At 45.5% G+C, this 23,960-nt stretch overlaps 1 protein-coding gene across 17 annotated transcripts in view; it reads left to right on the plus strand.

The window, feature by feature from the left end:
* Ttll9 (tubulin tyrosine ligase-like family, member 9) overlaps window positions 1-23,960 on the plus strand; it is a 57,437-nt gene that overhangs the window by 3,158 nt on the left and 30,319 nt on the right. For 5 of the 17 annotated variants that reach the window (NM_001083618.1, NM_001355719.1, XM_006500320.2 and 2 more), the window contains exons 1-3: window positions 8,282-8,352; window positions 18,085-18,128; window positions 21,948-22,040. In NM_001083618.1, the coding sequence (NP_001077087.1) occupies window positions 8,338-8,352; window positions 18,085-18,128; window positions 21,948-22,040 (152 nt within the window). In that variant the 5' untranslated portion in view covers window positions 8,282-8,337. Of the gene's footprint in view, window positions 1-8,258; window positions 8,353-18,084; window positions 18,129-19,260; window positions 19,418-21,947; window positions 22,041-23,960 lie in introns of those variants that run through there. The other 12 variants (XM_030252160.1, XM_030252158.1, XM_030252161.1 and 9 more) reach the window with 8 other exon arrangements.

Raw genomic sequence — 23,960 nt, forward strand, 5'->3', positions numbered from 1 at the left:
TTACCAAAGGTCACAGGTGGCTACAAAAAAAAAAAAAAACAAAGCAGGGGGTGGAAAACACCCCCCCCTTCCAGCTCTGCTCCGCAGCAGTTGAGCTGAGAGCTAACCTAGTCCCTGCAAGAGTGGAGGAGGACAGAAGACCGCACTGCAGAGGCCTGTGCTGCTGTGAGACTGTGGCCTGTGGGCAGAGCAGAGACAGCTGGGGCAGAGGGAGCTGAGACAGGGGCATGAGACAGGCTGAAGAGTACAGTCATGGCCCCTGTGCAAAGGATCCTCCAGGGGCACAAGTAGGCTTAACATAGCTTTCTCCTCCATGGGATAGAAAGCCAAAGGGAAACTTTAACCAAGGACCCATAACACCTGGTTTAAGGATTTAAGTCCCTCCCTGTCCTCCACCCCCACCCCGCCATTGAAGTCATCAAGGAGGCTACTGCAGCTGGGCGGGTGGGAGATGAGGACAGCTTGGGATGGAGCAGACAAAGAGGCTGCAAAGAAGGGGAGGGGGCACTCACTGTGTGTGAATAGCTAAGAGTGTGGCTGGCAGGATATGCAGACAGAAGTGGGTGGAGAAGGAAGGGACTCCGAGATTCCCTGACTTGAAAAAAATCATTATCTCTGCCACAGAAAGAAAATCATCAATAATTCAACATGTGGTTATGGGATGTCAAGTTATAGGTGGAAAGTTACACCAAAGGCATGCTGATGCTGACTTGAGCCTCTAGAAGGACTGGTCCCTGACAGCCAAAAGAAATACTACTCTCTTCAGGCTCCATGTCCCCTGCTGCTAGGAGTCTCAGCTAGGGTCACCTCCAAAGACTCCCTGGAGTCTCCCCCATCTTAGATCCCACACACACACACACACACACCGATTTCTGTTCTCTTTCTCAGCCCTTCCCTCCCTCCCACCCAGTTTCCTCCCTCCATCTACTTCAAGTGTTTATTTATTTCCTCTCTGAGTGAGATTCAAGCATCCTCCCTTAGACCCTTCTTGTTACTTAGCTTCTTTAGTCTGTAGATTGCAGCATGGTTATCCTGTACTTTATGGCTTATATCTGCTTATAAGTGAACACATACCATGCATGTCTTTCTGGGTCTGGGCTTCCTCACTCAGAATGATTTTTTTAAAGATTTATTTATTATTTATTATATGTAAGTACACTGTAGCTGTCTTCAGACACTCCAGAAGGAGTCAGATCTCGTTACGGATGGTTGTGAGCCACCATGTGGTTGCTGGGATTTGAACTCCGGACCTTCGGAAGAGCAGTCGGGTGCTCTTACCTGCTGAGCCATCTCACCAGCCCATGATTTTTTTTCTAGTTCCATCTGTTTGCCTGAAAATTTCATGCTGTCCTTGTTTTTAAGTAGCTGAATAGTATTCCACTGTGTAGATGTACCATATTTTCTTTATCCATTCTTGAGTGGCATCTAAGTTGTTTCCAGTTTCTGGCTATTATGAATAAAGCTGCTATGAGCATAGTAGAGCAAGTATTCCCATGGTTTGGTGATGCATCTTTTGGGTATATGCCCAGGAGTGGTACAGCTGGGTCTTGAGATAGATCTATTCCCAATTTTCTGAGAAACTAACAAATTGCTTTCCAAAGTGGTTGCACAAGTTTGCATTGCCACCAGCAATGGAGACCTGTTCCCCTTGCTCCATGTTCATTCCTGTAGCACGGTGGGTCTTCCAGTGGAGGGAGGGGGACAGCAATCTATCCACAAAACCTTCCACCCAAAATTTGTCCTGCCTACAAGGAGTGCAAGCAAGGATAAAGATGGAGCAGAGATTGAGGGAATGGCCTACCAATGACTGGCCAAAATTGAGACGCATCCCATGGGAGGGGGCCAACCTCTGACACTATTAATGATACTCTGCTATGCTTACAGACAGTTGTGCTAACATAATTGTCTTCTGAGAGGCTTCACCCATCAGTTGATGGAAACAAATGCAGAGACCCACATGGAAACAAGGTTAAGCTCAGGGAGTCTTGTGGGAAAGTGGGGAAAAGATAAGGAAGCCTGAGTGTCAAAATCACCATAAGAAGACCTACAGAGTAAACTAACCTGGCTCATGGGGGTGGGGGTGGGGCGCTCACAAAGACTGAACCACCAACCAAAGAGCATGCATGGGCTGGACCTCACCTCCTTACACATATGTAGCAGAGCTGAAGTTTGTTCTTCACGTAGGTCCCCTAACAATCGGAGGGGGAGGACCGTCTCTGACTCTGTTGTGGGCCTGGGATCCCTTTCCCTTAGCGGCACTGCCTTGTTGGGCCTCAGTGGGATAGGATGCGCTTAGTCCAGCGGTGTCTTGATGTACCAGGATGGGTGGGTACTTATGGGGGGAGTGGGGGTAAGAGGTGGAACTGGAAGGAAAGGAGGGAGGAGGTGCTTCGTTACAATGAATAAACAAATAAAAGGGGGGGAGGAAAAGCTAGTAAACGGAATGTGACCGCGTGCACCTGTAATCACAGCATTGAGAAGAAAGATGCAGGAGGATCCTGAGCTCATGTTCCGCCCTGTCTACCATGTGAACCTGAGCCAGCCTAGACTATGTGAAGTCTTGTCTCAAACATGCACAACCCAGGGGACAGGCGGGTGAGGTGAGAGAGCTGATAAAGTATTCTGGAGACAAGGCCCCCGTATCAGAGCCCTGAGAATTAGTCACTCTGTGAACCTAGGCAGGAGAGCCTATTTTCTTAGTTTATTTCATCTATAAAGGATTAGCCCCAGTCGCCCTTTGTATCCTGACTTGGTACTTAGAGGGAATGATCAAGTCATAGGAACAAGAGACCTCTGCCAGGGTAAAAGCCCTGAGGAGAAAAAATAAGGAAGTTATTAGACATCACACATTTAATAGCTATGAACTCTGCTCCGCAAGGGCTAGCTATCGCAAAGCTCAACTTTCTTAAATAAATCATGAGGTGTCTATTTTACAAAAACTCTGCTAAAACATGGGTCTCCCTGGAAACCAGTCCATGGTTCACTGTGGTAACCAAAATGCTTGTTTGCAAAGATGTCCACATGCTGATTGCTGTCAACTCTGAATGTGTTATGTTACATAGGATGGGGTGGGGGAGAGTAAGGCTGGAGGTGGAGTAAAGGCATTAATTAATCAACTGTTGTGAGGTGAAAGGATGCTGGAGTGTCCAGCAAAATCACCAGTCTAGTGTTCTCACAGGTGACATGAAAGGTAACAGGGTTAGAGGGACACAAGGACAGAAGTAGGGGCCATAAGGGGTGAAGGTGGACAGGAACAGTGAATGGTGAGTGAACTCTATTTCTGGTCTGGTTATGTGTGTGTGTGTGTGTGTGTGTGTGTGTGAATAGAGTATTTATCTCAAGGCAGACTAGATTCCTTGAAAAGATTCAGAACATATCTAAAAGATAGCCGATGTCTTTGGAAACATATAGGTAACTGAGCTTGGAAAGTGACAAATGGTGGAGGGAGAACCTCTAATAAGAGTGGGGAGGAGGTGATGGGGATCGACCCAGATGTGTCACTCTCCAACAAATTTCCTCAGGGTGGAGGCTGCTCAGCTCACGAGCAAGAGACTTTGGGAGTTGATGGTGGACACTTTAAGGCAGCAGAATTATTTTATGTAGAGCTACCAGAGAGAAGTCAGCTATGTAGACACCTTCATCCAGTGAGACCCATTCTGGGCTTCTCCCCAGAACCTTAAGATGATGTGTTCATGGGATTTTTAAGTTACCAAGTGTGTGGGAGTTACAAGTAGCAATCAGAAACTCTCTATTGCTATTTGGAGAAATCACCCCACAGTCTGGTGGTGTCTGCTGTGCTCTTGAGTGGGTTGCTTCAAGCCTATGGGCCTCATCTTCATCATCTACAAATGGGAAGGCAGACAAGACTGTAGGTTTGTAGTGTAAATGGATGAGATGACTTATTTAAAGTGCCCAGTGGAGACCCTAGCACACAGGAGATCGTTATGATCTTTGTCATAGAGCTATGGACAAGTCACAGGTGTTAGACACTTCTTATCCGAATAGGTAGGTCATACCCCCTTGCTACCTCACTCTCCCTACAAAGGTGCAACCGCTCAACCTGGCTGGCAAGGTGGCCTGTGACCCTGCAGTCTCTCTTTCCACCATGCCCTTGGGGGACAGCCAGGTGACTTGATGTCAAGTATGCACCATAGGCTACTTATTAACAACATCTTTTGATTCCCAGCCTGGGACCTTCTGCTTATTCTGGGAGTCTAAAAGTGTGTGGGGTACCCTCTTTGTCTGGTACTGAAGACATCCCCACACTTCCACCTTGTTAATGAAACTGTCTTTTGAAGGGCAGTTTGTCTCAGCTCCTTTCTCTCCAAACTAAACCATTGCATCTCCCTCCTGACGGGAGCTTCTGGGTCACTCTCAACATGTCCAAGTCAATCAGAAGCAAACAAAGATTCCCATGCCCAGGCCTCACCAACACAGGGCCTTCCGAGGACATTGCTATGATTTTATTGTTTTATCTTTTGTGTGTAATTTCCATTTAATTTTTTTCAGAAGATGATTTTTTTTTTCTGTCCTTAAGAATCCAGCTGTTGAGCTGGGCGTTGTGGCGCATGCCTTTAATCCCAGCACTTGGGAGGCAGAGGCAGGCAGATTTCTGAGTTTGAGGCCAGCCTGGTCTACAGAGTGAGTTCCAGGACAGCCAGGGCTACACAGAGAAACCCTGTCTTAACCTCCCCCCCCCCCAAAAAAAAAAGAAAAAAGAAAAGAGAAAAGAATCCAGCTGTTGGGGCTGGAGAGACGATGGCTCGAGCGTTAAGAGCATTCACTAATCTTACAGAGGATCCAGGTTTAGTTCGCAGCACCTACATGGCAGCTCACAGCTACTTGAAACTCCAGTGCCAGGAGATGCAACACCCTCTTCTGAACTTTACAGATACCTGCATTCACATGCTCACATACTCCCACCACACATATGAATAATTAAAAATAAACCAGTTTTTAAAAAGAAGAATCCAGCTCTTTACAAGGACTCTGGTGGAGGTTGCTGGGGCAGCTTCAGCAGGTCTAAATTGGGGTGGGAATTTGGTCATTCTGGATGTCACAAGGTGATGCTATACCATGCAGCTTCACAGAGCTCCGCAGCACAAAAGCCTCGAAATCGCTTGCTTCGGAAGTCCCCGATAGCAGCAGCCACAGTTAATCTTCAAAGGACAAATTTCTTTAATGGCCTTGACCTTGGGTATACACAGGATCTGGTAAATGAAGCCATTAGTCTACAGTAGTTCCTTCCTAGTTTGCTTACCTCATGAGCCAGGACCCAAAGCTGCTTCTTTTTTTTTTTTTTTTTTTTTTCTTTTTTCTGTGCAACTGATATATTTTAAATACTAATTTACAATTGTGTTAATTCTCAGATGGTTTGCAGTTAGAGTTTCTAGGTTTTTGTTTTTGCTTTTTACTTTTTTTGTCTTTCCTTCCTTCTTCCATCCCTTTGCCTCCGCTTCCCTCCTCTCTTGTCTCCCTCCCTCCCTCATTTTTTATTTTCAGACAAGGTCTCAGTATGTTGGCCCAGATAGCGCACGTCAATGTATAGCCCGGTGGTACTCAAGCGTACAAGAATCCTCCTGTCTCTACTCCTCAAGTGCTAGGCTCCCAAGTGTACAGCACCATCCCCAGCACATTTGAATTTCTTCTGCAGAAAATTCCCTGTTCCTGTCTCTGATGTGTAATATTGTTTCCTTGACAGGGTCTAGAACCACAAATCTCTGGGTTACCCATGAAGAATTTTCTATACTAGGTTAATTGATATACTAAGACTCATATGAATAAAAGGCAGTGCCGTTCCATGGGCTGTCATCCAGGGCTGCAAAAGAAGAAGAAAATGAGCCTCACACTCCTGCTTTTGCACATTTTCTTTTGTGGAAGCCAGGGTGGGGCCCTCTTTTCCTTAATGTTTTGTGAGAGTTGTTTGAGCACCTTTGTTACACACACACACACACACACACACACATACACACACACACAATCTATGACCTTCTGTGTGCCTTCTTCCCCTTATCGTATCTTTTCAGGTTCATCCACACATCAGCATCAGTGGGTCTCAGTCCTCCATTCCTCTTTATGGCTGAGTAAGATTTGATTATATGTATCTATTGTAACTAATTTGTCTGGATGGACATTCAGGTTGTTTCCACTTGGGGGATCTTGTGAACTTTGCTATTGTGTATACAAATATTTGAGTACTTGTTCTCAATTATCTTGGACATATATTTAGTCTGGGACTTTGTATTCTACTCTCTCAGTTGGTAACTATCTGTTTAACTGATATTTTCATTTATGTAGTCACTAGACAGTGTTAGTCAGCTGCCAAACGCCAGGCCCAGTGGAAAATACATAAGTACTCCCCCCCCCCCCTTTCTAGGTGCTTATGGGAGGAGATACTAAGGATTTAGAGGAATTGTTCCAGAATGCAATAACAGAGAGCTAGAGAAGTTCTGAGACAAAGTGCAAGCTGAAGTTAGGGCTGAGGGGTGAGAAGAGCCTCAGTAAGGAAGCGCTATGATGGGTGGACTTCAGAAAGCAGGGATGGGAAACAGCGGTCAAACCATCCACTGAAACAGACTGGAGACTACATGGGAAGAGCAAGGTCACAGAGTGGGCCAGAGGAGCTTGGCAAGGGTGCTATGGGAGTGGGGAAGGGCGAGATGGTGGAATGTGTGTTCCAAGTGCTCAGGCAGAGAACGGCTTGAGGGGGACAGCGTGAGGTGGGCACCAGCGTGTGATGCTACAGCAGGCAAACAATTGGTACTTAAGAATTATTATTATTATTGCCTGGCTACTAGCATATGCCTTTGATTCCAGCCCCGTGGGAGGTGGAGGCAAAGGCAGGAAGACCTCTGAGTTTGGGGCCAGCATGGGTGATTTAGTGCATTCCAGGACAAAAAAAAAAAAAAGGTATTTTTCTGTGTGATATGTAGCTCAGTTGTAGAGTGCTTGCTTATTATACAGGAGGCTGTAGCTCAACCTAGTACCACAGATGCAAAACCAGGTTTATTATAAATTATAACTAGCTTATTTTTGTTTGTTTTTGAGGCAGGGTTTGATACCATACTGGCTGGCCTTAAACTCACTTTCTAGCCAAGGATGCCTTTGAGTCCTTCTGCCGTTGCTTCCCAAACAAATGCCACTCTGCCCGGTTGCTTAAAGGTTAGAGAAAGTGATGGAGCCAGATGTAGAGGCGTGGTGGAGGCAAAGGTGTAGGAGTTCAAGGCCATCCTTGGTTTTGAAGTGAGTTTGAGAATTGCCTGAATAACGTGGGGTCCTGTTTCAAACAACAACATAGCCAACCCCAAATTAAGAAAAGAAAAGAAGGAAGCTGGAGAGATGGCTCAGAGGTTAAGAGCACTGACTGCTCTTCCAGAGGTCCTGAGTTTAATTCCCAGCAACCACATGGTGGCTCACAACCATCTGTAATGAGATCTGATGCCTTCTTCTGGTGTGTCTGAAGATAGCTACAGTGCACTCACATAAATGAAATAAATAAATCTTTAAAAAAAAAGAAACGAAAAGAAAGAAAGAAAAGAAAAAAGAAAAAGAAAAAAAGCCGGGCGGTGGTGGCACACGCCTTTAATCCCAACACTTGGGAAGCAGAGGCAGGCGGATTTCTGAGTTCCAGACCAGCCTGGTCTACAGAGTCAGTTCCAGGACAGCCAGGGATGGCTACACAGAGAAACCCTGTCTCGAAAAAAAGAAAGAAAGAAAGAAAGAAAGAAAGAAAGAAAGAAAGAAAGAAAGAAAAAAAGAAAGAAAGAAAGAAAGAAAGAAAGAAAGAAAGAAAGGAAGGAAGGAAGGAAGGAAGAAAGAAAAAGGAAAGGAAAGGGAAAGAAAAGGAAGGAAGAAAAAATAAAAGGAGAGAGAGAGAGGGAGGGAGAGAATTAATGTTTTGCGGGGGCGGGGGGAGACACCAAATAATCAGGTGACCTGGTGAGGAAACTTCCCTCAGTTAGAGGACTGCATTTTTTTTTTTTAACGTGTCCATTTTTTCAAATGTAGTGTTATTAGATGGGTGGGGGCGGGGAGTGTAGCAGGACAGCAGAATAGGAAGTGCTGCTGTGGCGGGCAGCCAGCCTCTAGCCGAGTGTACCCCCACGCTGGGAAGTGGCGGCAAGTGGCGCCAAGAGAGAAAGGTTCAAGCAATCGACTGACGTGGGCAACTCTTCCAAGATCCTTGCTTGGGTCAGAGGGAACCTAAAGGCGTGTCATCCAAACAGATTGCTATCATCCAATCAGATCGGTGGATCGGGACACCTCCTTTGGTTGCCGTAGCAACGAGACGCACATGCTTTCTAGGGTGCCCGCGGCGGTTTGGTTTGGGCCCAACTCATGTCGCGACAGAAGGTAGGACTCTCACCAATCCGATGATGTAGATTGTTCTTAGATGAAAGGAAACCGCAGAGGGATTCGGAAGGGGAAGGTTGGGTGCAGTAATTAGGGGGGATTAAAAAAGAAAAAAGAACACGCTGGACTTTCTTAGGACTGCAAGTCCCGACATGCCGTGCGCCACATACACACGCTCCGCGAGAGCGCTGTGCTGGCGGGAATTTACTGAGTCTAGATTCTAAATTGAACCCAGTGATTTCTGTGGCTCTCAGATACTTTCCTGACTTAGAGAAACCACTAGAGATTCTTTCATCCCCGGTTTGCCTGTCCGTCCATCCATCGGTCTGTTCGTCCATCCATCCATCCATCCATCCATCCATCCATCCACCCATTCATCCACCCAAAAAGCTCCGTTAGTGGCTTTTCCAAGCCCAGTACTATCTGAACCTCATGAGACTCGAACAGACAGACTCTGATTTTAAGACCAGGAAAAATGGGATCTAATGAAGAAAAATGAGTCTCCTTAGAATCCAGCATTCTGGTCCCAACCTGCTTCTTATTTTGTGTTTGGACATTTCAGAATGCCACCTCTGTTTCTTTTCCTCTCAGAACAAAAAGTGAGTCTACCAGTAGAGTGCCATGAATTTCCTCCCTTTACTGGGCTTCCTTATTCCGTCTAATGCCTGTCTTTCCTTCTAGACTCCAGGGTCGACTTGTTCCCTGATATTGAACCCCAGCGCCAAGCACAGAGCTTGCACAAACTTATCACTATTGGGTGACTGACTGCTGTTGATCAAGTTAGAGAAACTGAGGCGCTGCACTGACTCCTTTGTTTCAATGCCTTCATCAGCAAATCCTTCTCTTTTAACTTTGTAAATATATATTGAACTTATTCCCTCCACTTCCACTACCACTGTGCTAAATCATCATGATTCACTTCTTAATTGACGTGACACTCTTTCAATACACAGGCTAGGAGACTATTAAAATGTCATCAACAAAACCCAAACCAACATCTACTGCAGTAGCCCTTTCCATTCGGCCTGCTTCCCTTTGACACTGAATGACTAAGGCAACCCCATCTTGTTCTGACTACATTTTGTGTTTGCTTAGACAGTTCTCAGCCCTCTAAGCCCACCCCCCACAGAGGTCATGTCTGTCTTGGCAACACATTGAGATTTTCATGGCTTTGACCATGTGTGTTAGCATTTTGTCTAGATTCTGCCCCACAGTTACCTGGCAACAGCCAGGTTTGCCTGACTCACTATAAAAGGGGCTGCTTGCACCCTCTGCTCTCTTGTTTTCTTGCTCTCTGTCCTCTTGCTCCTTCCTACATCTCTCCATTTCCCTTCTCCCCTCTCTCCATGTGCTCATGGTCAGCTTCTCCTCCCCCTCCCCCTCCCCCTCCCCCTCCTTCTTCTTCTTCTTCTTCTTCTTCTTCTTCTCTCTCTCTCTCTCTCTCTCTCTCTCTCTCTCTCTCTGCCTTTCTCTGTCTCTAATACCCTCTCAACTCCCCTCCCCATGCCCTCTATGCTACTCTATTCTATACTACACCATTGCATGGCTGGCCCCTCAGGGGAAGGGATACCTCAGGATGGGCCTGCAGAAGCACTCCCTTCCCCCACACCTGACTGTACATCCACCAAACACACCCCTTCTCTCTCTCTCTCTTTTTTTAAAGATTTATTTATTTTTATTATATATAAGTACACTGTACGGGGCTGGTGAGATGGCTCAGTGGGTAAGAGCACCCGACTGCTCTTCCGAAGGTCCGGAGTTCAAATCCCAGCAACCACATGGTGGCTCACAACCATCCGTAACAAGATCTGACTCCCTCTTCTGGAGTGTCTGAGGACAGCTACAGTGTTCTTTAAATAAAATAAATAAATCTTAAAAAAAAAAAAAATAAGTACACTGTAGCTGTCTTCAGACACTCCAGAAGAGGGAGTCAGATCTCATTACGGATGGTTGTGAGCCACCATGTGGTTGCTGGGATTTGAACTCCGGACCTTCGGAAGAGCAGTCGGGTGCTCTTACCCACTGAGCCATCTCACCAGCCCCCCTTCTCTCTCTTAATTTCTATAAAACACAACAGTAAGGGTCCATGATTTACTGAAGACACCCCAGGCTCAAACAGTATGTACACGCAAAGAGTGTTTTATTCTGCAGAAGTCCAGCATGCTGGGTCCATCACCAAGACAGACACCAAGTGAGCTTGAAGGCTCAATTTAAAGCACATTGGAATTCCAGTGTAGATGGGCTTTATCTTCCTCTATATCTAGGCATTCTGGAACCATTATTGGTGTGTGAAGGCTGGAACCTGGGTTTTTTTGTCTTGCTCGGGCTTGCCTGAACTTGCCCAATTATTAGGCTTAGTCTTCTTAACTGCCAGTTTGAAGTCTGTCGTGGAATCAGCCCAGCCTTCTCACATGGTCCAGTTGTATTAACCAAAATAAAGTAAGATAACTAGAAAAGATATAAGTCAAAAATAATTGGCATGTTTTGTCTAAAATAATTACTATGCCCTTCCAGAAATGTGTTTTAAGGTTACTTTGATGTAAATTATGGTCTTTGTGGATGTGGTGGTTTGAATGTGCTTGGCCCAGGGAGTGTTACTATTAGGAGGAGTGGCCTTATTGGAGGAAGTGTGTCACTGTGGGGTAGAATTTGAGACCCTCCTCCTAGGCATGTAGGAGCCAACCTTCTGTTTGACTTATAAAATGTAGAGCTCTCAGTTCCCCCAGAGTCATGACTGCCTGGATGCTGCCATGTTTCCTGCCTTGATGATAGTGGACTGAACCTCTGAACCTGTAAGTTAGCCCTAATGAAATGTTGTTCTTTATAAGAGTTGCCTTTATCATGGTGTCTCTTCACAGCAATGAAAACCCTAAGACAAAAGTGGGTACCAGGGACTGGGATATTGCTGTGTTAGGCCTGACCATACTCTTGTTTGGAAGAATGTGGATTTCTGGACTTTGGATTTGGAAAGCAGTGGAATGCTTTATGTAGGGCTTAATGGGTCATCCTAGTAGGAATATGGTAGACTTTGTTGCTGAGGGTGATTTGAACTGTGAAAGCCTGGCTCTAGAGGTTTCGGAGGAAAAGAATTTTAGTATGTGGCCAAGAGACTGCTCTTGTGCTATTTTGGTGAGTAATGTGGCTGCTTTTTGCCTGTGTCTGAAGAGTCTGCCTGAGGCTAAGGTTAAGTGAATCAAATTAATTGCATTGACAACGGAGGTCTCAAAGCATACCAGTTCAGTCTGCTGTGGTTTAGCCTCATGAAGAGTGTTTTTGATGAAGCAGAGCACGTTTAGAAAGAAAAAATAAAAAATGTGTGGTTCAAGTAATAAAAAGGCACCAGGAAGTGCAACGGAGCTGAATCCTGTGTTCAAGAAGATAAACAGATTAAGAGAGTGGTGACCTCGGGGCAAGATCCCACCCAGCTAAGCTTATTGTTTATATGTTTGCATTTGAACAAGGGATAGTTATATTATGTTAGGCATTATTGCCTGGTTATTGTTTTCTTTATCATTATTATTATTTATTCATTAATTTATTAATTCATTTATTATATGTAAGTACACTGTAGTTGTCTTCAGACACTCCAGAAGAGGGCATCAGATCTCGTTACAGATGGTTGTGAGCCACCATGTGGTTGCTGGGATTTGAACTCCGGACTTTCGGAAGAGCAGTCGGGTGCTCTTACCCACTGAGCCATCTCACCAGCCCTGGTTATTGTTTTCATTTAGACTTTTTAATCTGGAATAAACTACAATCCAGAAATGGAGGGCACACTGGTGATCCAGATCTTGAGGCTGGAAGACACAGGCTTTTATCCAGGTCTTGAGGAATAGTGGCCATGAAAAGCTTTGGCTCAGGCATGGTGGTACACACATTTAGTTCTAGGAAGCAGAGTCAAACAGATCTCTGAGTTTAAGGCCAGCCTGGGACAGAGCAAGTTCTAGGTGAAGAAAAGCTTAAGTACAGGCATGGTGGTACATGCCTTTGATCCCAGCATTCTGGAGACAGAACCATGCAGTTCTCTGAGTTCAGGGTCAATCTACAAAGCAAGTTCCAGGACAGCCAAGCTTAGGCAGTGAAGGAGTTGGAAAACAGAAAGCTGGTGATAATGTAATAGAACAAGGGAGCCATGTTCCACTTCCAGCAAGCAGCAGAACTCAGCAGCTTGGGCCATGTGGCTCTGGCTTTAGAGTCAAAAATAGAAGGGACTGCTGGGACAATTGATGCTGGTTAGCTGGAGCTAAGAAAATGGCAGTGATTAAGAAGATACCAGCATCACTGAGGCGAAATCTTCTGGCAGCACAAAGAAGCTGTGTTCCAGAGATAACCAAGGTTGTACCTGGTGCTGCAGCTGTACTTGGTAATGTGTAAGAGTCACCCAGGTGGTACTGATTTTGAAGGGATGAAGGAGTCATGGAGAGCAGCTGAGGCTTCGCACTGTGAGAGGTCATGGAAGGCCATCGGAGAAAGTGTAACCTCAGCTGTAGTTGATGGCCCAGGACTGAAGAGGTCATGCAAAGGATTTGAGGCTTGGCACCATGAAGAGAGCCTATGAGAGGCTATTGGAGAAACCTAGTTTCAGTGGGAGACCCCAGTGTATTGGAGATGCCAGTACCATGGGATGATCACCAAGAACAGCAGCTGCAGTGTAGTGGATCAACCTGAGCTTAGAGTGCTACAGAGGGCAGAGCTGGAGAAGTGATGCCAGCCCTTTGGAGGAGCCCAGAAGATCATGTGTGGATCCCAGACATTGAACCAAGAAGCTGTAACATTGAAGTTACCTTGGAGACCCCAAGATGTTCAAGATGCCAGAGCCATGGGCTATCTGCTGAGGCAAGCTGCTAATAGGGAGTGGAACCAGCCAAAGAGAATTGTGCAGCAGGCAACAAAGATGAAAGGAGTTGAAGATCTGAAGAGCGCTTTGACACCACTCATGGAGATGCAGAGTTTGGAGTTTGCCCAGCTGGTTTTTGATCTTGTTTGGTCCAGTATTTACTATCACATTTTGGAATGGTAGTGTATATCCTGAATGATGTTTGAGGTATGTGATCTGCTTTTTGATTTTGACTTTATAAGGGGATTACAGTGATTGAATGAATCTCAGAAAAATCTCTGAACCTTGGACTTTTAACATTGTTGAGACTACTATAGACTATAGGGACTTTTGAAGTTGGACTAAATGTATTTTTTATTATGCTATGGGTAGGTATGGCCCCTAGAGACTCTTGTGTTTGAACAAGCCTATAGAGGCCAGGGAGTGGAATCTTATGGTTTGTATATTCTTGGCCCAGTGAGTGGCACTATTAGGAGGTGTGGACTTGTTGGAGTAGGTGTGTCACTATGAGTGTGGACTTTAAGACTATAGTTCTAGCTCCCTGGATGTCTTCTTTTAGAGGCCTACAGATGAAGATATAGAACTCTCAGCTCTTCCTACACTATGCTTGCCTGGATGCTGCCATGCTCCCACCTTGGTGATAATGGATTGAACCTCTAAACCTGTAAGCCAGCCTCAATTAAATGTTGTCCTTATAGGAGTTGCCGTGGTCATGGTGTCTGTTCACAGCAGTAAAACCCTAAGACACCTGGGGAGATGGTTTAGTGGGTAGAGTGCTTTCTGTGAAAGAGTGGGGCCTGCAGTTAGAATGCCCAGAACCAAGATAAAGCTGGGCATGGTAGCACCCTTCTGTAAGCCTAGTCCTCCTAGGAAGAGATAGGAAGTGTGGGCAGGGGAATCCCTGGAAACTTGAGTGCCAGCTTGCCTGGCATACAGAGTAGGAAACCACAAAAGAGACCCCATCTCAAACAAGATGGAGGGCAAGCACTGATAGTCACGGCTGTCCAGTGACCTCCACATATGCAGCAAGGCCGTGTGCTCTTTGTCTCTGCCTCTGCCTCTGCCTCTGCCTCTGCCTCTCTCTTCCCTTCTCGCACAGTTTTTGTGGTGTCAGGCAGAAATAAATGTAAAACATCTCCAAAGAACTAGAACCTGACGACCATGATAGGTGAATAACATAATAATTACCAGTGAAAGATGGTTTCAGTGAATTTCATAGTGTTTCCATAGTTATGCAAGAAAAGATGCCTTAAGTAAAAAATGTTTAAATAAAATACTTACTAGGGAACAGCAGACTATTTACCCCTTTTGGTATTGGACAGTTTTAAGAACTTATAGTAACATCATTGCTTAAAACAATTTTTTATAGCTGGGTAGTGGTGGCGCACACCTTTAAACCCAGCACTTGGGAGGCAGAGGCAGGCGGATTTCTGAGTTCGAGGCCAGCCTGGTCTACAGAGTGAGTTCCAGGACAGCCAGGACTACACAGAGAAACCCTATCTGGAAAAACCAAAAAAAAATTACTACTTTAAAAAAATAATTATGTGCACATGCTTCGTGATATATGTGTGGAGGTCAGAGGACAAGTTTCAGGAGTCCATTTTCTCTGTCCGGCATGTGGGTCTCCAGGATTGAACTCAGATAGTCAGGGTTGGTTGCAAGCACCTTTACACACTGAGCCATCTTGCTGGCTTTAGCAACATCATCTTTAAAAGTTGAAACAGGAAATGTCCCTTAAGGTCAGGCACAAATCAAGGATGTTTGCACTCAGTACTTTTAGCATCAGCACTGTATGAAGGTTTAGACACTGCAGCTGAGCAACACAGGTAAATAAAAGACATAGATAATAAGTTCTTTGCAGATGAAGTCTAGGCTAGATTAGACCAGATTAAAAATAAAGGCAGGTTTAGTAGATGCAACTCCTGGGAGGGTTTACCTGTCCCAAGGAATGTGGCTGCAGAAATTGTGCACCCAGGCTGAGAAAGGGATGTTTTATAGAACTTAGGCAAGGGGTTGTGTCGTGCCAGCCAGGAGCTGGGATTGTGCCCATGTATGATCAAAAGCTGAGCCCCTGGGTAGGCACTCTTGTGTGAGCTTCTGGAAATGTAGCTATGTAGAGGGGTGATGACATGTTAGCCCAGAGTGTAAGTGTGGGCGGGATTGATGGAAGGGGGCAGATGCTCTTTCTCAGTTTATGTGGGCAAGCAGGGGTTCCAGCCGAACAATAGATATCAAAAAGGAGGGAGAAAATGTGCCTTTGTTTATAGATAAGGTGTATTTACATAGAGAATATGAGGGAATCCATAAGCTCCAGCATTGTTAGTTCAGCAATGGTGCTGACCGCCGGTTACTACACACTAATCAGTTTTGCTTCTGCTTGTATCTATTTCCAATGGAATAAGCTACCCTAAGTCTAGTGGCTTAGGAACCTTGTTACCTAACAGGCCTGGTGGGCAGAAGTATGAAATGAGGTGTTGAGCTGGCAGAAGCCATCTAGGAAAGGCTATGGCAAGCAAGTGAGTTTTCTGGAGCTGGGTCGCCATATTGCATAGCTGTGATGGGTGCAATCTGGAGAGGCACAGCCCAGACACTTCATCCCAGGATTGCTTCTTGCTGCTGATGTGCCTTTTGGACATTATTACATAGCCCAATGATTCTTGGGCATCAGCCCATCCTATTGGGCAAATTCCCTGCAGATCAACCTGAAGATGGACTTTCATGAATTAATGCTGTCTGAATGAATTACTGACCTTATGAAATTCCTAATTTGAGTCAAATAATTGTAGGGAAAAAGTTTAAGGAGATGGTTTTAGTTGTTTTGCCAGAGAGACATACTAAAGTTAGAATCAAGAATAGAATGTGCTCGGGCTGGTGAGATGGCTCAGTGGGTAAGAGCACCCGACTGCTCTTCCAAAGGTCCTGAGTTCAAATCCCAGTAACCACATGGTGGCTCACAACCATCTGTAATGAGATCTGACTCCCTCTTCTGGAGTGTCTGAAGACAGCTACAGTGTATTTACATATAATAAATAAATAAAAACAAACAAATAAATTTAAAAAAACTAACTAAAAAAAAGGGGGGGCTGGTGAGATGGCTCAGCAGGTAAGAGCACCCGACTGCTCTTCTGAAGGTCCTGAGTTCAAATCCCAGCAACCACATGGTGGCTCACAACCATCCCTAATGAGATCTGACGCCCTCTTCTGGAGTGTCTGAAGACAACTACAGTGTACTTACATATAATAAATAAATAAATCTTAAAAAACAAAAAGAATAGGATGTGCTCCCTCCTCATAGAATGGTAAGTAAAGGCTGCACAATAAGGAACACAATGAGCTTTCATAAATTACACTAAGAAGAGAAGTAGGCTTGGGACAGATGTGTGATCAAGAAAAAACATTCATTCTAGATCAGGTCCAAGGATGAGGCCACAGATATACACTGCTCCTGTATCTCCTTTTCTCCTTTTTTTTTTTTTTTTTTTGGTTTTTTGAGACAGGGTTTCTCTGTGTAGCCCTAGCTGTCCTGGAACTCACTTTGTAGACCAGGCTGGCCTCGAACTCAGAAATCCGCCTGCCTCTGCCTCCTGAGTGCTGGGATTAAAGACGTGTGCCACCACCGCTCAGCTTGTAACTCCCTTTTTTTGTGTAACATTTTATCTATGAGGTAACTTAATATGAAACTTTTGTCTAAGAAGGTATAAGAAGGCCGGGTGTGGTGGCACACGCATTTAAAACCAGCACTCCGGAGGCAGAGGTAGGCAGATTTCTGAGTTCGAGGCTAGCCTGGTCTATAGAGTTCCAGGACAGCCAGAGCTACACAGAAACCCTGTCTCAAAAAACCAAAAAAAAAAAAAAAAAAAAAAAAAAGGTATAAGAAGGCCAGAGAGAATAAATAAAGTGTGGCATTTGGGGCTCAGCCCCATTTACCAAATCTATATACTTACAAGTTTGTCTATATGTGCATGTGTATATACATATGTAGGTATATGCATATGTACGTCAGTATGCATGAACATTCGTGGAATTGTTGAGACTGGTGGTCAAGCTCGGCCAAAGTGTGTGAGTATGTGTGTATGTGGGTGTGTGCATCTATGTGTTTGTGTGTTTCTGTGTGTATATATGACTTTTTCTCTATCTTTTTCTTTCTCACTGGCTGAAGAGTTAACGAACTCAGAGCCTCTCCCTTAGTCAGGGAGGGGCCATTGAGCCAGAGAAAAAATAAGCCTTTTTTTCTTAATCCCCTGCTGCTATCAGGGAAAGTCAAATTACTAGAAGCCAGTGGCTTTCGGCCACTGAATAGCCAAGAGTTAAAGACAGAATTGCCAAAAGTAAAGTAGCTTTGGCCCTGACCGCTGACTCCATGGCCTTTGCTCTCTTCCTCTGTGAACTGTGTGCTGAGATAAGCCCCTGGCATTGTGTAGAGACACTCTGTAGAGCTATATTCCCGGGAGGGGCTATTTTCATGGCTCTTCTGGTATCTAATGGCATGTCCTCCCTCATTGGCTTCTGTGGGGCCATGGACTGTGAGCCTTGTCCTTGGTCAATCAATAAATGTAAGACTCAGACAGTTCAGTTAAGCTGTGTACAGACTCTCCACCCATAGAAACAGTGTGATAATAAATGCATACTTTCCAAGCGACTACATCTATGGTACTGTGTTAAAGGGCAACAGAAAACCCCATCCACCCAGAAGATGTCACCCTGAACAGGGACTGTTTGCTCCCTATTCATGCATGCCTCAGGAATTGATCCTACCAGGAGGAAAGGGAGGGGGCAGTCTCCTTGGAACTTGATTGAGTGTGGTGGTTTGAGTAGCTCACTCACTGAAAAGGTTGAGCAGGGAAGGTACGTGAGTGTGCAAAACCAGTTACATCAGTTTTCTTTTCTCCCTACAGAATCAAAATTCCAAGGGCCATGGAGTGTCGAAAGGAAAAGAGAGGTGTGTGATCTCACTCACTCCATACAAACAGGACTGCCTCCCCGTCCCTCCTTATTTCCCTCCCCCACTTCCTCCTGTCTTCCTTTGTGACCAGGCTAACCTTGAACTCACAATGGGATGCTCCAGGACACCTGGTCATCTCTCCATTATTTAGTTCAGTAATTATGATCGTGACCTTATGAAATGGTTGATGAACTGCTCTTGCAAGTCAGGCCTTAGGCCACCCCTCCCCAGCCTTTGTCATCAAATCCTTACCGTCACCCTTGAGGTAGATCCTGCTAATGTGTCCGCTGTTCAGATGAAGAAAACTAGAAACTCAGAGAAGCCAAGTGCCTTAGCACAACTGACTCCACCATGTTGGAAATGCCACTCAGGCTGTAAAACTCAGCACGAAGACAGTACCACCTGCCAAAAATGAAAACAAAGACCTAATCCAACAAAGTGCACAGTTCTGGGAAAATCTCTAACCTTCTAACCTTGCTTTTTGGCTTCTGTAGTTCTGCTTCTGGCTAACATTCCTGTTAACTGAAGTGTGTCAATCCAGAGCATGGTTTTTGTGCATAAAAGCTCACCCTGAGAAAGGTTCAGTGCTACATGGGGATCATGAACACCCAGGGTTGTCAGCAGCTGGGTAGTAAAGAATTTCTATTGGTTTAAGCCCATGTCAGAGCATTTTTCTCTAGCAAATACCCACAACACCATCAGCACCATATGGTAATTATCAGAGCATCCCACCTTCATGTGAACTTGTTATATTTTGCTTAACATCTTCCCCAATCTGGTGGATTTTGATGCTGTCTTTTTTGTTCAGGATTAGGGACTCCTTTGGAATGTTCTACTTGGTTTCTGTTGCCTTTCAGCCAAACCTTCTTATTCTATTTTTTTAAAGTTATTTTAGAACAGTGATTCTCAAGACAAACCTCACTTACTTGAGACCCTGTTTCAAGAAAAAAGTTTTGTTTCATTTTAAAGACAGGTTATCTCTATGTAGCCCTGGCTGGCCTGGAACTCACTATATAGACCAGGCTAGCTTCAAACCCAGAGATCCCCCAGCCTCTGTCTCTCAGGTACTAGAATCAAAGGCATGGACCACCATGCATGCCTAAAATCTGGTTTTTTTTTTTTTTTTTAGTTCAATCTGTTGTTCTGCTAAAGGATTAGAAGAGAATCTATCTCATGAAGATTTGTAGTTAGAAAAGGGAAGACCATGTCTCCTGAAAGAGAGCTGGAAACTCCCAGGAACACTCATGACCTGTGACCCTAGGGGATCAAAGTGTGCATCTGTTATGGTTTGTCTATCTGTCCATCTGCCCCCACTCCCCAAAGCTGGAAGTTTAACCCCTAAAGTCTAGTGTTGATATTAATTTGGTTATGTAGAGGTTGAATAGCTGAAATGCCTTTTCAGCTTTAGTTGATATGATCATGTGATTTTTCTCTTGAGTCTGTTACTGTGATAAATTACATCAATTAGATTTCTAACACTGAGCCAGCTTTGCCTACTGGAAATGCGCCACTTGATTATGAGGTATAATTACTTTTTGTATCATTGAATTTTCTTTGCTAGTGTATGTTTATAAACGGGTGTGCGCCTGTATATGTGGTGATGGAGATATGCCCAGGGACTCACTTGTGCTAAGCAAGTGCTGTGCTGCTGGCCACACCCCAGCCCCTTGCCTGTAGCTTTGTTTTTACCTTAACTATATTTCACTCTCAGAGTACACTAGATTACAGAAGCTCTCTCCCCTCTTCCTTCCTTTTTTTTTTTTTTTTCTGGGAGAGAGTGTGTTATAAGACAGATGTGGCTTCCTCTTCCTCAGACATCTCAGGTCATTAAATCTCCAGTGGAACCCTGTGGGTCCAGGTATATCTTTTGAGGGTATATTCACATAATAGACTTGATTTCTCTAGGAATGCAGCTACTCACCTGTGCATCACACCAAGAGAGCTGTGATAGTCTGGGCTTTTCAAGAACTGTGCCCTCTCAGCTGTGATGTTTGAGTTTTGGAGGTGCTAGCAAGCTCTTACTGTGGTCTTGGTGTCTTCAAGATCTACAGTAGCACCCATCTTATCCCACCTGTGGTAACAGTGTCTTCTCTGTGTCGGTATTGCTGATAGATTTGTCAATTTGATTGGTCTTTCAAGAACTTCCGTTTTACTGATTTCATCAATTGTTTTCAGTAGTATTGGTTGACAATTGCCTGCCTTAAACATCAGCCAAGATTGGGATATAGAATATAGTAGCACATATCCCCATGCCTACATATAGGAAAGTTCAGGTTCCCCCGACCCTTGGCTTCCTATGATAGGGAACACCTTACTGCCTGAGGGAGATGGAGCCCTCAGCCTGTATTCCTCCTTGTCTGCACAATCCAGTGACAGACCCAGTGTTGGGGGACATTGATGCAACCTCATGAGCAGTGAGGGCATGCCACTTGACCTCTGCCAGCACCTGTGGAAGTACACAACAGGTGTTCATTTGGGGTGTCATCAGAGCAGAGCCATTTCTATGTATTCTGCTGTGGAAGGCTGTTCTGTCTTGGGCTTCCCTAGGCTGGAGAAAGCAGGCTGCTTTTGAAAGTTGTTTAGGGTCCATGCCCATTAGCATCTTGGGATGTCCATTGGCTGGCTTTTTTATTTCCATTTCTGGGATGAAAAGAGGCAGGAAGAGCGCCAGAGATGTCACAGTTGCTATCTCTTGAGTCTGGGTCTCTAGTTAGCTTCCTTGTGTACATTCAGTCTTCTCACATATTTTTAAGATTTATTTATTTATTATATGCAAGTACACTGCAGCTGTCTTCAGACACACCAGAAGAGGGCATCAGATCTTACTAAGGATGGTTGTAAGCCACCATGTGGTTGCTGGGATTTGAACTCCGGACCTTCAGAAGAGCAGTCAGTGCTCTTAACTGCTGAGCCATCTCTCCAGCCCCCAGTCTTCTCACATTTGTTTTATACATACTGTTTTGGGTCTTCAGTTGCATTAGTAGGAGGAATAGGGAAAAGTGCATCTGTTTGGTTTCCCAAGCTGCATGCCAGGGGAGGGGATCTGCAAACACTTACCATGTGATATAAGAACAGAGTCACAGCACTCGTGAGGCGGCCAGGCATTGCCTAGCACATAGTAGGGACTGGAGAAATGTTAGCTTGATCATCTTATTTTAGGCTGGCCTCAAACTATGTAGCCAAAGATGACCTTCAACTGACCCTCTTGCCTCCCACGTACTAGGATCACAAGTGTGAACCACTATGCCTGGCTTACTATTTTTATTATTTATTGTATGTGCATGGGTGTTTTGTCTACATGCAAGTCTGGGCACCCTTTGCATGCCTGGTACCCACAGAGGCTAGAAGAGGGCACTAGAATCCCCTGGAACAGGAGTTAAAGATGATTGTAAGCTTCCATGTGGGTGCTGGGAGTCAAACCTCTGTCCTCTAGAAGAGCAGCCAGTGCTCTTAATCACTGAGCCATCTCTCCAGCCATATTTATTATTGTTGTTGTTGCTTTGAGACAAAGTCACTTTGTAGTCTAGGCTGATATCCATGTGGCCTTGAATCATGGCATTCCTCCTGCCTCAGCCTCCTGGATTACAGGCATGCAGTATCTGCTTAGTTTGCTATGTTTCATTGCCCCACAGATGCTAAGAGCCTCAGTTTGGCTATTCTGAGTATTGGCAGGCAGTGGTACCAAGCTCTGAGAATCAGCACTTCTGGCTGTGGCATTTGTACATGGAGCCTGGTTTTTCTTTCTCCCTTTTGATCCAATCTTGAAGACATCCTAGGAAAGTCACTGAGCATAGCTTCTGCTGCCCTATCTTGCAGAGAGCAGAGAACCTTAATCCGCTTCAAGACCACCCTCATGAACACACTCATGGATGTTCTGCGCCACAGGCCCGGATGGGTGGAAGTCAAAGAGTAAGATACCCCTCTCCTGCCCCTCCCCGCCCCCTCTCCTCCCTCCTCTCAGCCCCTCCTCTCCCTTCGTTCCTCCCTTCTTCTCTTTGTCTCTCAGGTCTTGGTCTCATTTTGTTTTTCCCTCAGTTCCTCTTGCTAGCTGCTGGAATTTGCCCTAAAGAGATGAGAGGGGTTTTTTGGGGGTGGGGTGGGTTTTCACACCACTGCCTGTTGCATGCATTGCTGACGTCATCACGACTGCATTTACACCCTCCAAGCGTCCAGCTTGGTGTGATGCCTTTTCAGGTGCTAGCCAATTGCTTGAGACCCTATGGCGTGTGTGATGGTTTTATCAATTGTCAACTATACTATAGAGTCTGCAGGGACAAGTCACCAGTATGTTTGTGAGGGACACCTATAGATTAGGTTACTCAAGGTACGAAGACCCATTTTCACAGTAGGCGGTACCAGGCCATGGGCTGGGGTGGGGAGTGTCCCAGGTTGAATTTAAAGGGAAGAAAGAGCTGGGCACCAGTATCCAGCTCTTTCGGGTTCCTGACTGTGGAGGCAATTGACCAACTACCAACTGCTCCTTCTACTCTGATGGGCTGCATCCCCTCCAACTGTAAGTCAGAATACACCCTCCCTTCTTTCCTTCCTTCCTTCCTTCCTTCCTTCCTTCCTTCCTTCCTCCCTCCCTCCCTCCCTCCCTCCCTTCCTTCCTTCCTTTCTTCAGTTGCTTGTCTGATATTTTGGGCACAGCAAGGAGAAAACTAACACAGCATGCAAATGCGCCTGTAGAATGCCATCCAGGTTTTAGGTGATTTCTGCCCTCTCATTGTCTCCTCGTTCTCAGCAGAACTGAGGACTGCTTCCTGCTGGCAGGAGTTCACCAGGGACCAGCCAGGCCAAGGACTGCTCTTCCCCTGCCACTAATTAGTCTGTGGCCTAATGAGTGACCTGACTGGCTTGGCCCGAATTTCCTTTGTGCTAGGCTCTGGGGACAGTGACAGAGATGATAATACATTGGCACATGACATTAGGTACAATTACTGAGGGCTGAGGCTTGGATATATGTCACAGAAACCCACAGGGGGCTTTGACAGGTGGAAATTTCTGGATCTGAAAATCCAGAAATGGCAGAGTTCCCTACCCCAATCCCCTCACAACGTGGAGCCCATCCCCTTCTGTCTCTCTATCCCACTTTCTCATGAGTGAAGTCTCATCCTTGTGACCTGAGGTGGAACTTCAGCATTCATTACCTTCAAATAGCGGTGGCAAGGTGAGGTGAAATAAGTGAGTCTGCCCTCACCGTGTCTTTGGTGGGACTTAACCATTCGCCACATACCTCACTGCATGGAAATCTCGGAGGATGTGCACCACATGTTCCCAGATAAATTCAGGAAATTCTAGCTGGGTGTGATGGTGCACGCCTTTAATTGAAGTGCTTGGGTGTCAGAGGCAGGCAGATCTCAGTGAGTTCAAGGTCAGCCTGGTCTCATAGCAACAGTCACAGTTACATGGTGAGGCTCTGCAAAGAGCATGGAATTTATGGGATAGGGACCTAATAGCCAGCCATGCCAAGGTATCCAACAAGCAATCATTGTGTCCTGGTCACTAGGCCACCTGAGCACCCTGAAGCACTTAACACCAACCATCTCTTAGCCACACCACAAATCTCCCACCTCAAATCTTCCAGGCAAGTGTCTTTATGATCCCCATCTCAGTAGTGGGAAACCAGGGTAGAGAGTAATGGACATGCCATCCTGAGAGTGCTCTGCATGGAAGCCATGGAGCGGGAAGTGTGACCAGTGCCTGCAGTGCCTGCAGAACTGGCTTGTCCCCACCCACTCCTAGCAGCCTTTCCCCGAGCAGGGGAGGAAGTGCTCTGAACCCCAGAGCTTCAGTCCATCAGGAAGATGGGCTGTAACTGAATCAGCC

This window comes from Mus musculus, chromosome 2, assembly GCF_000001635.26.
Source record: "Mus musculus strain C57BL/6J chromosome 2, GRCm38.p6 C57BL/6J".
Taxonomy (NCBI): Eukaryota; Metazoa; Chordata; class Mammalia; order Rodentia; family Muridae; genus Mus; species Mus musculus.